This window comes from Phodopus roborovskii, unplaced genomic scaffold, assembly GCF_943737965.1.
Source record: "Phodopus roborovskii unplaced genomic scaffold, PHOROB, whole genome shotgun sequence".
Taxonomy (NCBI): Eukaryota; Metazoa; Chordata; class Mammalia; order Rodentia; family Cricetidae; genus Phodopus; species Phodopus roborovskii.
This window is the reverse complement of record NW_026126480.1, coordinates 24738622-24755625: the sequence shown is the minus strand read 5'-3', so window position 1 is coordinate 24755625 and position 17004 is coordinate 24738622. Positions and strand designations below refer to the sequence as shown.

The 17004-nt window shown below is 36.6% G+C and overlaps 1 protein-coding gene across 13 annotated transcripts in view; it reads left to right on the top strand.

The window, feature by feature from the left end:
- Positions 1 to 17004, top strand: part of Sox6 (SRY-box transcription factor 6) — a 580992-nt gene that overhangs the window by 463879 nt on the left and 100109 nt on the right. For 11 of the 13 annotated variants that reach the window (XM_051192737.1, XM_051192743.1, XM_051192732.1 and 8 more), the window contains 2 exons: positions 7586 to 7665; positions 9033 to 9155. In XM_051192737.1, the coding sequence (XP_051048694.1) occupies positions 7586 to 7665; positions 9033 to 9155 (203 nt within the window). The remainder of the gene's footprint in view (positions 1 to 7585; positions 7666 to 9032; positions 9156 to 17004) is intronic. The other 2 variants (XM_051192745.1, XM_051192744.1) reach the window with 1 other exon arrangement.

Sequence of the window (17004 nt, the reverse complement as noted above, 5' to 3'; positions counted from 1 at the left end):
GAGCAACTACTAGATTTGGAGAGAGATACATAAGCCTGAAGATAGTGACATACATTCATATCTGGGTTCCCTAAATGAAAGTGTCTCCCTAAGTGAAAAGAGGAACAAGTTGTCTCCTCGGTCTTTCTAAAATGGAACATAATATCCTTTCTTTTTGCTTCCTCCACCTCTCCGGGAACAACCCTATTTTCCTGGTGTTTGTGAACTGAGTAAACTGATTCAGCTGAACACTAATTTCCAGAAGCAGGGACTATTGTAGTGTGTCACTGACTGCTTGTTGAAGTTGGCCGTTTCAGATACTATGTGAGAATAGCATCACAGACACATTTAGGGCTCTTAGCCTTTACTCCCCTCCAGATGATCTGACATGAAAGGTCACTGTAAGGTGCCAGCTATGGTGCACATGATCTTCTACCTCCAAGTAGCCAAGGAGGCTTGCTGCCAGGATTTGGTATAGGAGGCATCTTCAGGGGGCATCTCTCAGACTGTCTTTCCTAGAAGTAGCTTTACTAAGTAATCCCTCAATTTTTATTCTTATTTGGTCCTAAAATTAGAGACATCTTTCTTGATAGAGATCCACTAGGGCCCAGAACATAAGCCCCAGACACTGGCTGCTCTACTTACTCACATTGTAAGACCTAAATGTAACGATCAGGGAGACAGTAAACACACTTGAGCATGGATGCTTGAAATCAAAGGACAAACGCCTTCACAGTTGCCAGTGTGTACTTCAGAACAGGGTTGGCTTGCCTGAAAAATAAAACCCTGTTTAGTGTGATCTGTATTCCAAGGATGAGGCAGCTGACCACTGTCTTAGGTAGTTGTGATTTTAAAACCATTATGTCTGACCAGCACCCTAGACATATCCTTAGAGATCCTTAGAGCAGGATATGTGCTTGCACCTGGAGCCTCCATGTACTCCTTATTCTATGCTAATAGCTAAATCTAACATATATGGCTGCTGTGTAAAAGAAAGCCATACACAAAATATACAAAATGGATATCCGCATGTTTTGCAGGTGGGTCTCCAGTTTTTCTTACAATGTAATGGTTGTAACATGAATATATGTATGAGGGTTTATTTTTGACTGTTCATTCTGCTGTGCTGGCCAGCCTATCTCTATGTCAGTACAATACTATGCTAGTTACTGTAGTTTTGTAGTCGTTGTTGAGGTGATATTAGTCTTCTGCCTTTACTCATCTCTTTAAAGACTGTTGTAGTTTTGAGGGCCCTTGTAATTACATATGAGCTTAAAAACTGCTCTTTTCCATTTTGTGTAAAGGATTGTTGATAGGGATTGCCTTGAATGTATAGATTTCTTTAAATATTATTGACATCATAACAATGTTGTCTCCTTGTCAATACAGATACTTTTTCTGGGTATATTTTCTTCATTTTTTTTATTGAATTAAAAAATATTCACTGAGAAATGAATATTGTATATATTATGGTGTCCCCCATGGTGTATGTTTTGGTACATGGACAGATTAATGTTCAATCAAGCCTACAAATATCTTCAAATATTTGTAATTTTTTAATGCTGAAACACAATTAGTTCTTCCTTCTTGAAATACATAATACCTTATTAATTCATGACCTGTGGTCTGGAGAGTGTGATGCTGGGTCTCCTTTCTCCTAACTGTATCTTAGTACTTATTGGTGAAATTGTCTTCATACCTTCTCCCCTTCAAGTTTCCTGGAGCCTCTGCCAAATGCTATTCTACCTTTAATTTCTATGAGATCTACTGACTTTAGATTTCCACATGTGAATAGGAACACACAATACTTGTCCTGTGCTTTGGCTTATTTCACTTAATACAATGACAGCCAGTTTCATACATGTTAACACAAATGACACAGTTTTATCCTTTTATGGTTAGTGTTCTCTGTGTGTACACATTATCCCCCCTTTTTTTCAGTTGGTGGACACTTAAGCAATTTTATGGCTTCATTATTTATTTCAACAGTGTTTTATGGTTTTCAGGGTGTAACTCTTTCCATCTCTTTGGTTAGATTTATACCCAGGTGCTAAATTCTTTTAGGCAGGATTATAAATGGAATTTATTTCTTAATTTCCTTTTGGGTTATTTATATTTATTCTTGGCATAAATATCTAAATTGAGCTTTTGTATGTTAATCCTAGTATATGTATATGAAATATATACATGTGCACATATATATGTATTTGTGAGTGTGTGTGTGTGTGTGTATTCCAAAAGAGATTATTCTTTATTTTTCTTACCAATTTGGACATTTTCCCTTCTTTTTCTTGTGTAGTAGTACTGTATGGAGCTTTCAAGGCAACGATGAATGATGCCAGTGAAATGGATTTTTTTTTTTTTTTTTTGTCTTATTCCTAATTTTAGAGGCAAAACTTTTAGGGTTTTTTTTTTTTGCTTTTGTTTTTTTTTTTTTTTTTTTTTTTTTTTTTGCCATTAAAATTAAATGCAGTATTAGTTGGGAATCTTTAACTCTTGGTCATTTTCTTTTACTTATAGTTCTGAGAGTTCTTATCAAGAAATACTTGAATATGTTTTTTTGTATAATTTTGAGATGACTGTGCAAGACACCCCCACACTCCTTTATTTTATTATGTAATATATTTAATTGATTCACTTAGATGGAACCACCTCATAATTTCTGTGATAAATCCTACTTGTTATGGAAAATTATGTTTTCAATATTTTGTTGTATTGAATTTACTTGTGTGTTCTTAAGGAAATTATATTTACATTCATAAAGAATATCAGTTTTAAATCTTCTCTTCCTGTGACATACTTATCTGTCATTTAAGTATTTGAGGCCTCATAGAATAAAGAACTGTGTCTGTTCTTTGGAAGAGTTTGTAAAAGTATATAAATGTATCTTCAGCATTTGACAGAATTCTGGGAAACCCTTATAGTCCAGTTGTTTCTTTGTTGGGGGTTTTGATTATTAATTCAATCTCTCTATTTGTTATAGGTCTGTTGAGATTTCCTATTTGAGCTGGAGTAGTATATATAATTCTTTCTGAGTTGTTTAATTGGCTGGCATATAATGCTTACAGTTGTTAGCTGATTTTTCTTTTATTGCATACTATTTGTTTGCCAAGATAACCCCATGTGTGTGAATAATCTCATTAATTTTTATAACAATCCTAAGATATAAGTGGGGATAAGTGATATTCTATTTTATTAAATGAAAAGAATAAACTAAAAAATTTAAGTGTTGATTAAGTTTCCTGGAGATTCACATCTCAAAAACAATGGTTTTAGCATTCAGGCTAAAGTTCTTCAAATGGATATTTCATACTGTTGGAAACATAGTCTAAATGGGTATGATCTTAAGGATCTCTTAAACTTTTTGTTTAAGAAATAATTTTGTGTGAACTTATCCAAACAATATCTTTCAAAGCCAGCTATTTCTCTTTCAGAATGTTAAAGTACAGGTGTATCACCAACATTGGAACATAGATTATTCAGTTCACATATCTAGAATGAAAGCATTTATGCAATGCTCCCACTAGGACCTCTATTTTCAGTGTGAGTGCTGAGGTCCAGCAAGAAGATGTACTCATTGATGTAACACAACCTGTGCTATGAACATCAAGGTTTATTTCCTGTGTCATCTTATGTGTGGAGATTCTGTCACAGATGAGCTGCAGTTAGACATGAGCTTTGAGTTGCCATTTGAGTTGGTTTCTTATAGGGATGGTTATATCTGTTCATTCATATTCACTTACTTAATTGCATCATGAAAATGCCATGATTTTCAGATGATTGCCCAAGGATCTAAGATGTAGCCACAAAATAAGTGAAGGGATAAATATGGCCCATAATTTTTAGATTTTTAAGAGATATATAGAGCAATATATGTGATAGTCAAGTAAATAAATAAATAAATAAATAAATAAATAAATAAATAAATAAGAACAAGCTAAAAAATCTTCTCACCTGTAATAGTATTTGATGAATATAAGAGAAATTTAGCAGGAGAAATGAGAATATTCTGGTTTTAGCAATGAATATCATAATACTTTCTATTTTTTCTGTGCTCTGAACAAATTGAAAGTAGTGTGTCAGAGTTTTAGATATATCACACATCAACTTCAAATCTTTGTTACAGTGCAAAATCACTCAGGGATAAGTCTGAACCTACTACATCTTCTCAGAGGATCAAGAGAGGATGTGCAATAGTAGCACGTTCAAGACTGTATTAGAAACCTTTGTAAACTGACAAGGAAAATGATCTGATGAAAGTGTGGCATATAGGGTTGTCAACTTCCTATGATGTCACCATAATAATTTGTGAAGTTAGGGGTGGAAAATAAAGTAAGAGACTTTGTTCCATTACTGAAGAATCTGAGTTCTCACACCTATTTATGATTTTTTCTTTCTCCCTTTTCAGGTCTCAAAATTAATTACAAAATTAATATCTATAATTAAAAAAATCTTAGTATCTACAACTCTCCCAATCCCTTGCTTCTCTAAAGAATGAAAATAGATGGACAGGATTTTACTATGTTTTTCTGATTTTTTTAAATGACTCCTTTTAGAAAGTAGAATTTATATATGAAATGCATCCACTAAAAATATTCTGGGAGATATCTAGTGTGTTCTAGGTTCTTGGAATAAATTCTCCTTCTCTTGTGACTAATTAAATGAACCAAGGTTTGGGTTTATCTCAGTGTTTCTGGAAATATAAGAATTTACTTTTTCTCTTTCATTTGGGACTCTTGGTGTGGAATGGATGCCAAAGGAATATTGCCTGTTTTGATGAATGAATCCAGTGTCAGCAACATTTATGTAGGTCTCAATTCTGTTTTGTGCTTGATCTCTAATAATATCTAGATAGTCCAAGTTGGACTTATAGAATGATCATTGCTTCTTAGATTGGTGTTTGGGGACTGTCTTCTTAGACCTGAGCTAACAAGGGCCAGATTACAGTCATGTCTAAAGTGAACCTGTTCCAACAGGCTGTCTTTCCTTTGTACAAATTTAAAAATAGTAGTCCTCATGCAAACATTTCACATCCAGAAACAAATTTGTAAAAAAAAAAAAAAAAAAAAAAAAAAAAAAATGCTGCAACATTTTGGTGATTCCCTGCCAAATCAGCCACTGCAAACTTTTCTTGATCAACTGTCACAAAGAAAATTAGAGTGGGTAGAAGGAAGTATATAACTGTTATCACAAACTACACTCATGTTGCCCTCAAATCTCTCTCTCTCTCTTACATTTTTTTCTTCCATAGTAAACCCTCACTCATCCCCTCTCCCTCCTTTCTACTCCCCTCTGTTCTAACCATCCTTGGTGATATACTTCATTGCTCTAATGTATTCATTTTGACTTTTAGTACTGATACAATGATGGGTTCTGGAGAAATAGCTTTCTGGAGATCTATTCAGATATGCAGATTCAAACCCGCAGAAAGGTTAAAAATATTTTGAAAATATGCTTGTCAACAGTGGAAAGAAAGCTGTTTGTAGCCAGCAGGTGAGCTGGAGAGTACTACAGGGTGTGGTAGAGATAGTCATAAATTAACTGGCAAGCCAGAAACCATGTAAAAAGCCGACTATTTCACGGCACAGTGGCATGACAGCTATGGAGAAGGAGTGCCCTGGGGAATTCTTTCAGAGTTTGATTTTTTAAAATATGTTTGACATGAAAAATGTTTTAGTACAAATAAAGCCACTGGTATTAAACTTCTAGGGAGGGGGTTGTGGTGTGGAGTTACATGAATAATGCATGACATTTAAAGAAAGAACAGCTTTAAAATGTTTAGGGAGGAGGTCTGTGTTGACTGGTGGAATGGTTATTTTTTTTCCCTCTATTTTTGAAACATCATTAATTCAGTATCATTTGTGGTTATTTTTTAAAAAGCTGATAAGATATCCACCAAAAGAAAAAAATACCATTTGACTTAGATCAAGATACTCTTTCTTCAGATAATTTACTTTAAATATCAAGAAGATCAGTAGACTTATTTGAGCATAAAGTGATAGTCATTTACTATAAAAATAATTTTGCTTAGCTATCTTTTTAAAAAAGCTTATAGAGTAGGGCAGACTCAAATCAACCTCATGGAAGGGGAAAAACAAGGTCAGATATTTTGAACATTACTCCATAGGAGACCGGCACAATATGACGTTAGTGAGTGCATTGCGGCAGCACCCCGTTTGCAATCAGAATCCAATTGTTACTGAACTGTGTACAGGCACACACTGTGCTCAATGGTCTGATGGGGTATTATGGATATGACGCAAAGAGACTGTGCTAACAATTTGTTAAAAGTGAAAGCGACTTAACATTTACATTGGACCAGCTGAGTAGCACTTTACATGGCAAGCAGGATGAGTTCCAAGGACCCAGGGGTACCAGGCAAGCAGCAGGTGTTAGCGCCCACATAGACAGAAAAACAAGAGATTCTCTTGCTTTCTAGTTGACAACCTCAGTGCCTGGAATTCTTCCTGCAATGTCTCTTCATTATTACATTCCGTGTTCAATGTGGAAAAAGTTCATGCAAAACAGCATGATTATTATAAATGTCAAAATGTGTGGGGGAACAGCCTATTAAAATATAGCCTAGAGATAGTACATAACACTGACTTTAAATAAGTAGCTGGAGCCAGAGTGCTACTACATTAAGTCATTGGTATTGTGTGATTCATCCACAAATATTAATTTTTAGTTCACTTACTGCCATTCCAATATGTCCCTCATCCTTTTCTCTTGGCTCTTTGGTTCTCTGGCCATGACCTGTGTTCTCAGGAGATGTTTCAATCTTCTGGGTAGGTGTTGGCTTAGTCTTGAAACGCCTTACAATATAACATAGAGAACACTCACTCCAAGGTTTTCAGTGCAGACAGCCTATGCAAAATGTGTAGTTATTTAATTATCATCACAAAAAATGGTTCAATCAGCACCTTGTATGCATGATTCTACACTAGGCTCCACTACTCTAGTACTAGAGGTTGAACTGACAGATACAGATTTCCACAGTCAATAGGTGCCAGTATTTCATAGAGTGCTAGAAGGTAAGAAGAAAGAAGATTATCAGTATAAAAAAGGAAAAGGGGTTTGTTTGTTTTTTTTTTGTTTTTGTTTTTATTTTTGCGTGTCATTTACTTTTCATGATATAAAACTTAGCATTATGGCCAGTCATTAGCAAATAGTCTCTTTTGGATTCTAAGATTCCACTTCTCTACTTTACTTACCAAGATTAAACTTTTGTTTCTCTTAGAGATAAACTTCTTTTCACGATGCACAGGGAGCCGAGCATCAGCCTGGCTTAAGAATTTTTTTTTTTTTTACTCTTAAAAAAATGATGTATTACAAGATTTGTAGTGGAGCGAACATGCTTGAATTGCACATTTAATTTTTTTCAACATCACATTCATGTTTTGCCAGTTTGCCTACCAGCTATCTGTTAACAAAAACTTCCAAGGCAGCAGTGCAAGCCTGTGCCCAGCTAAGCCTTTTGTTTCTGCAGATGTTTGGGCTTAGGGCAATGTTGTAAAGCTCAGGCGAGCCAAGGACCATGTTTATACTTGTCTGCCGCGATTCCCTGGGCATTGTCTAAACCTGTGCGCATTGTTCTTTCCGACAGGTGATAACTACCCTGTACAGTTCATTCCATCAACAATGGCAGCTGCTGCTGCTTCTGGACTCAGCCCTTTACAGCTCCAGGTAAGTGCCAGGAGGTAAAAAGAATGTGGGAGAAGGGCCAGTGCTTTAGTGGAAACCTGCAAGCCAGCTGTATTCTAAATAATGGCCTGAATGTTAAATCATTTTTAATCATAGTCCAGAGAATTAACACCTTCTGTACTTAGCACAATGGAAATGGAAGAGAAAAGTGCCAGTTCCAACCATTTTTTAAAAGGAAACTTGATGTCACAATTTGGTACTGTGTGCTCTCTCCTTTGGAAAGTTAACAGTTTTACATTGTTTAAGGCTAGTTGTTGAATGTGTTACCCTTTTCCTTATCAGTGTTTCATCTATGTTTCCATTATACAGACATTAGCTTTTCCATCATCAGCTTTACATCAGAAATGATGCTGTAGCTTATGAAATAAGAAACCATTATTTCTTGTTACTTTGATTATTTAGCAAAATATAGACGCACTGTTCCCAAGTGTGTAGTGTGACCTTGTTCTCACCAGGGTTAAAGGTCTAGGCATGGTACCCAAGTCAGTATTGGGTCAGCATCTCTTGTTTATCAAACTAATCACGTTTGGAGGCTGACTGACAATTATTTGCACCTTATGTTCCTCATAGTAAAATGAGGCTTTTAGGATAGGCCTGGTGGCCTTTAGACACTTCTAACACCCCCACTAGAGCCATAAATTGACTTTAAATATGAATATATTTCAGTGGTAAAAACAGAGTCAATTAGCATTAGATTACTTAGAAATACAGCATAAGTTAAATTTCCATACAGTTCAAAGTTCCTGAAAGATAGTTTTTATTTGATTTTATTTGAGCTTTTCTTTTGAATCTAGGGAAGAGCTTTTGGACAGATAGTATTTTTTGTGTTGCTATTGCCTGTGAGACTTGACCACAAATAGTGTGCCACTGTTGTAACAATGACAAACAAAAAAAGCCATAACATTTTAAACATTTTCAGTTGGGTCAGTAAGAAGCTTCTGTCACAAGCCTCACCTTGGCAACATAAAATTGTCTGTACCAGAGGTGCCAGCAACAGGGACATTTTGCCAGCAGGATGTACAGCTCCTCTTCACAGACATTTGCCTTATACATCCAAGACTAAGCAGCAGGGGGAGATCTGAAAGGCCCAGTCCCACTGGTAACCTTCCTCTAGTTCTGACCCAGCTGTGCAGCTGTGCAGCTGTGCTGTGGGTACTCTCTTGATTTAGGGGCAGGTGGAAGTATTCACTGGCTCTTCCTCTGACCAGTGTCTGTAAAACCAAGAGGCTGGGTCTAGGACTGCGTTCTATTCTTTGATGTGGTCTATACCCTACATTGAATTCCATATTGTTTCTTGAGTTCTGACAATATGTTTTGTCTTTTTTTTTTCTGAATATGCCATTAAACAGAAGGGTCATGTCTCTCACCCACAAATTAACCCAAGGCTAAAGGGCATAAGTGACCGTTTTGGCAGGAATTTGGACACCTTTGAACATGGTGGTGGCCACTCTTACAACCACAAACAGATTGAGGTATGAATGCTTCTGTTGGTGCTTCTTTGGGTTGGGGAAACTATGGTTCTAGCATATTCTAGGCCTTCTAAAAGGTGGCAAACAGCCTAAATGCTAAAGCCAATCTTTTTTCTCCTCATTCCTAAGGAAGTTTTCTTTTATTCCTTTTCCTTCAGAGAAAAAAGCAAAACCTAACCTGAAGTCCTTAAACTGGGTTATATTCTGCTGTGTTCTTGTGAAAAGCTTCAAAGCTGCCTTTCCACACTCTTATCTATTCTCATGTATAGTGTTGTATTATGTTTAACAAATACTTTAATGATCATTTCCATTTGACTTTATACTCCCCTGTAACATTGATCAACCATGATTCTGACTGTATGATTCTCCAGCCAAGGAACAAAGAGGTCCAGAGAGCCCACCACAGCTGTTAAATACTCTGGGTGTCAGGGTGACTACTCACAATTGCTAACCCTGTCTGAGCTGGTTTCCTAACTTTGCTTTTACTGCCTGAAATTGGGTGCCTGGGCCTGGCTGGGCCCACAAGTTTCTTGGGTGTCCTTAAAGTGTTTAATCACCTAAGAAAATCTCTATTCTATGTTGTGGGAATTCATGCCCCTTCTGTATATGTCCCTTTAGATGATGAAGTCCTTCTCTGCAGCAGAAAATCAGCCCTCTTCTCTGTGATGTCACACCATATTCCTCTCCTATATTAATCATTAGTGTCCCTCTCTGGGACTGTCAGAGATACGGGAGGGTTGCCAGGTAGCTACTGATTTATTAAATAAAAAAAACATTAAATTTCTAGGTGAAGGCAAACACCAAACTTTATATTCTAATAAAAATGGGAAATTTTACCCATTCCTCTCCTCTAAAAACTGTCATTGTATCTATTTGGTCCTATCACTATAGATACATCACTAATCTGTGACCTTTTGACATGATCTCCTCTGACACTTTTCAATCCACCTGTTTGGAAAATGATGGTAAATGATGGGGTCATCACACCTAAGAAGGACAGGATAAAAGGCCACCTTGAAATGGCCTGAGGATGAACTGCAGAACTGTCTGTCACTTCCCAGGGATGGGGGCAGGTGCACTGGGTTTTCTACTGTGACATGGCTAGACACAGACCAGCACAATGCCTGCTGTCTTCTGCATAGCCAGAAGACACTTTTTTCAAAGGCCTTCTGTTGGCTGTAGAAATGCCACCATGTTCCTGGGCAGTGTGAAAATCAGTTCTATACACAGGACTAAAGAGAGATAGGGGGCAGCCTTTCTGTGTAATGGTAGGTAGCAAGCTGACCCACCCAAGACATGTAGTCATCGGAGCTATGTAGTACCTAGGAGACTGGGAAAGCAGGTGATCTTGGCTCAAGTTCTTTGTCATTGGTTCTCTGTAGGGATTTGGTGTTCTGTCCCTTCCTCTCTCCTGTAGCTAGATTTCCACCAAATCTTTCATTGTACCTCATGCTTTACCCTGATATCCTTCTCACAGGCACAGCTGCTTGCTGTGGCAGATCAGGCTTCTGGAACCATGGTGTTATACAGGGGTGCCATAACTTCCCAGAATCACCAAGGTGCTGGTTTAGGAGCTAGGCAGACGTCACATATCTGTCACTTTTAATTGGGTCAAATAGCAAACCCATCCTATGCAAGAGCTTTTATGGCTTTGTAGTTTAAATGTATCTGTCTGAGAGTATCCTGGGGTTTTATTTGTATTATGTTCTACTGCCTCTATTTTAAAATTTTATTTATTTAATTAAAAAATTCATTGTAAGTTGGATGGTGGTGATTCACCTTTAATTCCAGCACTCAGGAGGCAGAGGCAAGTGGATCTCTATTAGTTTGAGACCATTGTGGTTTACAGGGTAAGTTCCAGGACAGCCAGAGTTACACAGAGAAACCCTGTCTCAAAAAAAGAAAATTCATTATAAGAAACCTCTTTATTGTAATGAACTCACAAATAAAAACATCACACAGCTGGCTTAAGGAAGTCACTCACAAACTCCTTGAATCTCAATGAATTTCTGCATAGTTATATTGGCAATTTGAATTTGATTAGGTTTCACACTTTCACTGTTGACTACATTTTTATGCACTTATCTACTACAAAAAGAAACAAAGAGCACAACAGAGTTGAAGCTAGAAAATCAACTAGTTTTATATCATTTTTCACAACTCATGTGTTCTTTTGCCTGTGTTCTGTCTTTCCTTGTTGCCTAATATTACCCTGTCTTGGTTTCCTTTATAAAAGCTATACTATATCCACATTTACAATTGTTTACATATAGACGTATAAACCTCATATGTTAGATCTGTATCTGAGGAAGAATATGTGTTTTTTTTTTCCATCAAAAAAAATTGTTTCTTCATGTCAAAAAAATCTTTGAAGTCTACTTTTGTGCTATACTGGTTACACTTGTGTGAAAGGCAGATTTCCCAGATTCCCTGGCCTGAGCATGGCATATTTTGGGGGATATCATTAAATTGCACAGTACAGACCTATGTCTAAACTGCTGAACAATAATATTTAAAACAATATTAGAATATTTAGAAAAAATCTTAATAATAACTTGCTTTACTGCTGTTAAATTACCACCTCCTTAAGCTGGAGCTTTCTTCTTTTCTTTAGCAAGCTAAAATGTCATGGTTCTGTCAATAATTGGGGTCATGATAAAGTGTGACAATGCCTGAGTTTTGTTACAAACAGAGCTTTCTGGGAGGAGGATGCTCTAAGATACTGACCCATAACCAATGCATTTCTCAAGACTTGCTTTCTGTACCTCGGAAGTTGTCATTTCTAATGTCAATAAGTCTGCAACCTTAGCAGTACTAGTTATACCCTAAAGTCTGAAAGTTTGCACCAAGTGGAGAAAAGGTATTAAAAATTGAATGACCCTTCTGACATCAGGATATTCCAGTTTGTCTTTAAATTAAGGAAGACACTGAAAGCTGTTCTGATCTAAGGCCTGATTGTCTCTGCCTCAGGGGCACAATATCAGGAGAGAGGGGGCCAAAGGTGCTATTTTTAGTTAAACAGTTCAGCAGATGGAGGCTAAGGAGCTCGAATCATTAATTTTGATAATGTATTTAACCCTGGGAACAATCGGAAACTGTAACTCTAAGGTTACAATGCTTTTGACCTTTCCAGAATAGAGGGCACTTTCCACAGTAAACAATATATTATATTGCTACTTACTCCGGGGCTCTCACCGTATACATTTCTGGACCATTTGCCATTTGCTTTCCGTAGCTGTGTTAGCACTGGTCCTTAAGTAAGTCAAAAAGAACCTTCAGGAAAGGGGACTAGAATAATGAGGTGGTCATGTAAATATGGCCTTTAAATAGATACGATGTTAGATTATGTCTGAAGAAAGTACTGTCTCAGAACCTGACTTCTGGATTTTATTTTATTTTAAAGTGTTTTCAGGATATTGATTCATTTCATGTAATTACTATCATTAAGATAAATCCTAGGGTAATTTTGCTTTGTTTTGCTTTTAATTGGGAGCAATGTTGTCTCGTAGTTGTAGCTTATATTAAACACACTCTGGTACCATATGCAAAGTGATATACCTAAGCCTCTTGCCTTCTTATTAAATGACGCATGCTTGTCTTCGGCAAATCCAGCAGTTAAACACCACACAGCTTAAGAATTTCTAATTAAAATATCTCCACATGTCAGCATACTGGTAATGTATTATTTTAATCCATTTATTTTGTTTATGAAACAGTGACATATGTTTAGATTGTGAAATATATGATCCTTAAAAATCATTTTATTGAAGAAAATTAATTCCTACGGTACTGTGTGGGTAATGTGTTCACTCACCCAGTCAGTCACTGGCAATGCTGCCAGTCTTAATGTTGAATCGGCTCCCCAGCTTCGTCATGTGCAGTCTTGAAGTCTCACAGTTCTTTTTCTTGTCATATTTTTCTTCCTCTTTTCTTGCTTACGAATCCAAGCCTGCCCATTCACTTATACTGCGCCATACATCTGCTACCCACTTAAAAACACAATAAATAGTGGGAGTGAGTATGTATATAAAAGATTCTGAAAGAGCAATCAAAATTAAAAACAGCTAGCTACCTTTTCAAAGTTAGACAGTAATTTGTTTGTCAGTGGAGAGATGTTCCGGTCAGCCCTGAGATAGAATGACTGTCAGCAGTTATTTCTCTAAGACAAGTAATTTCCCCCAATGCATTGCTGACAGATTGCTCACTTCTCTGAATCACCAGAGGAAACAAACTTAATATTGTCATGGGCTGAGTCTCTGTCTTCATTAGCCCCCAAGAAGGATTTTCCAGCACTCAAAGCCCACCAAGCTTTAGTTGGAACATATTTTAACAAACTGGTTCTTATAGTGGAAGCAGGGTAGTAGCCTAAATGAAGGAATTGGGTGTGGAAATTATATATTATATATATATATATATATATGTGTGTGTGTGTGTATATATATATATATGTGTGTGTGTATATATATATATGTATATATATATAATCAATAGAATTAGGTTTTCACGTTTGTTGGTTATTCTGAATGGCTTACAGGAAAAGTCTTCCCAAGTTTACAAAGATGGAGGTGCACATTGAAGATTTTACTAAAATAAAAGGAACACATTCTTTATTTAAACAGTACTGTCAATGCTTCATGTGGAAAGAGAGACAATGTCCATTTGTGTGGGAGAGAATCTATTGTTAATTTAGCCCCAGCTTCATCTGTTGGCTGTTGTGTTTGTTTAGACACTCTCTAGCTGCTTGAACCCTATCTTCTTTTTGGCAATTGTAAACCTGCTTCATGCGGGGGATGAAAATGGGAGGGTTACTTTTGCTCAACGGGCTTGGAAGTTAATGAAGGAAGTGTTATCAGAAAGAGAGAGAGAGAACTACCCACCCAATGGAGAGAAGGGGAGTTGTCTTGAAGATACCAACCAAGAAGCTGTGCTTAGAGGAGCAATGCTTGCCTCTTATTAATCAGCCAACCCCACCCCATCAGCTTCTTTTATTGATTTTCAGTAATTACTAAAACTTGAGAGAACCATAGCAGCTGGATCCAGTGTGACTTGAACTCACAGAATCAGACCCTAGCTGTAGTCGATATCATAGCTTATTTTGTTTGCCTAGCACTATTTCCCAAATGCTTTCTTTGTCAGCCCTTCAATAGTGAAAATGCATAATATATATTCTCAGAGTTGACATGGATAGCATATGGGATCATGAAGCTGCTACCATATTTCCCAAATGCTGGCAGTGTAATCAAATCTTTCCAACATTACCAAGTTCAGGACTGTTGGGGCAGGGAATTCAGGTTTGAGCTTTCTCTTCACCATCCCCCCTTTTTTTCCCAATGTAAAATATCCAACATTTCCTGACATTGTGTTTAATTGAATGAATGAATGAATGAATGAATGAATGAATGCATTTCACCTTTCATGGCCATCAGGTCCAACCTTCTTCAAAACTTTTCTAAAAAGGTTTGGTCTTTTGCTCTATCTGTAGGGATCATGTAAACACGCCTTCATTTCTAGATGTCCCTTTAAGAAAATATACATGTTCTTGGGGAATCTTGATGGGAGGAAATATAAGTTAAAAGAGGTTGCTAGATGGAGAGGCATTCTCTAGTCTTTAGAAATCTGACTGGTTACTATGATTAGCAAAGTCAAAATTTGTACTCTTCACCAGCGATGAGTAATCAAACATTGGGTGAAAGAGTTTTCTTTTGGAGGATTGATTTTTCACTTAGTTTTAAAGAAGTGCCATAAAGTTGAGAGAGTTGGTTATTTTCTCATAAACCCTGTTCGTTACCTTTTGTTTGTCATTTGATTCTTGGGGTATTAGACTACATTCTCATAGATAGATGGTAGAAGCCAGTACACAGGATAGCCTATGCAGTCCTTCATCTCTACTATTGTGAAGAGTCCCCTGCCCCATCAGGAGTTATTCAGCTCCAACCCCACCAGTCACTCTCACTATGTAAAAATGGTCATGAATCAAATCATGCATGGGAATAAAATGTTTTGAAAACTGTATCTCTAATGAATGTCTACAGGTTATTTTTGTCATGACTCTCTATATAATACAGTTTGCTTAGCATTTACATTGCATTAGGTGTTATACAAGATTGAACACAGAAAGATATGTAAAGGTTGCATGTAAACGTCTTGAGCATCCAGAGATTTGGGTACCATGGGATGAGAACAAATTCCCCACAGATACTGAAGGACAATTGTCTTTGCATGCAAGTAGACAACAATAAATCCTCCATAATAGCATTGTTATCTTCATTTCACCAAAGAAGCTGTGTAGCATATTAGATTGGTATTATCTATGTATTTCTATACTAGAATTAGAGACAGAACATGACTGAAAATGTATTAGAAAGTTTGAAAGCAAAACATTTTGTGGCAGAAAAGGCTTTCCTCAGTTTTCAATGACAAATTGAGTAAATATAGTCAATAGGAAATTTATATTGAAAAATGATATCACAAGCTTATCTGTTCAAGTTACAAATAAGACTGATCCAGATTAAAACATTTCTTAGTGATACTTAAATAAAAGAGACCGAGAAGCTGGAAGCCAGGTCCCACAGCCGTTTAGCCTCAAATAAATTATTTATAATGAGTTATAATGTTTATATACTGGCTAGATAGATATAACTTAATGTTACTAACACAGTATTCATTTTTCAGTTCTTTGTAAACATCTGCTCTGTGCTGAGTGATACATGTATAGAAATAATTACAGTATGTTCAAACCTTCATAATTGGTGACAATAGTAGTTACTTTATCTCAAAAATTTGAGAGGAATAAACACTCCCTTCCCCCAATCTTATAAACCAGACACAATTCCATTATATCAGTAAGCAATTAATGCAAATATATCTAAGAATTTGCATTCTTGTTTACTAGATTAAAAAGAATGAAAGCTGAGTAGAACTAGATACAGTTTCCATGGTCCATCTTCCTCCTCAATTGATAAGGCAAGAATTTAAGCTAGAAATGTCAAGCTCTGTAGGCTTGAGGGAGAGTCCATTTATTGTCCTGCTTTCTTTACACTAGCCACTTTACCTTTTTCCAACACTTGCTCCTTGGTGCTTTGTCAGTGTTTCCCTTGGAGGTAGTGACTTTGAGCAGCATGAAGGAAAACAAAAGTAAAGGACATGTATATGGAGAGTGATTGCTTAAGACATGTTGTGTATTAACTGTCTCACCTCCTGCAAATTGCTAGCATACTGTACTTATTTGAATCCAGTTCAAAAAAAAACTCTTTGTTTTTTAAAAATCCTACTGTGTTTATCTTTCAAGTGTTTACTAATTTACCTATCTACCTGAGTTAAATAATGAAGTAAATCATATTTTAAAACCCATCTTACTACATCTTACTAGTGTGTAGGGCAAGGTGGATCTGGGAGGGGTGAATATATTAAAACATGGGGTATAAAATTCAACAGGGTTTCTCTGTGTAGTCCTGGCTGACCTGGAACTCCCTGAGATCTACCTGCCTCTACCCTCTGAGTGCTGGGATTAAAGGCATATCCTATCACCACCCTGCTTAGAAGTCTTAAAGAACCAATGAGAATTAAAATCTGAAAATGTGCTTGAATATGACAATTAAAATTAACACTTAGAGCTGGCCATAGAGGCATATATCCGTAATCCCAAAACTTTGCAGGAATAGGAGTCAAGGTCAGCCTTGTCCACAGAGCAAATTTTAGCTCAGCCAGGACTGCATGAAGCCTGCCAAAAAATAAAACCCTGTGTATTGTATCATTAGAGTTGTACCAAAATGTATCTTTAAGAGAGTTTATATGTGATTTATGATTAGCAAATTTAAAAAATATATATGTGAAAACAATGGTGTCCAAGGTT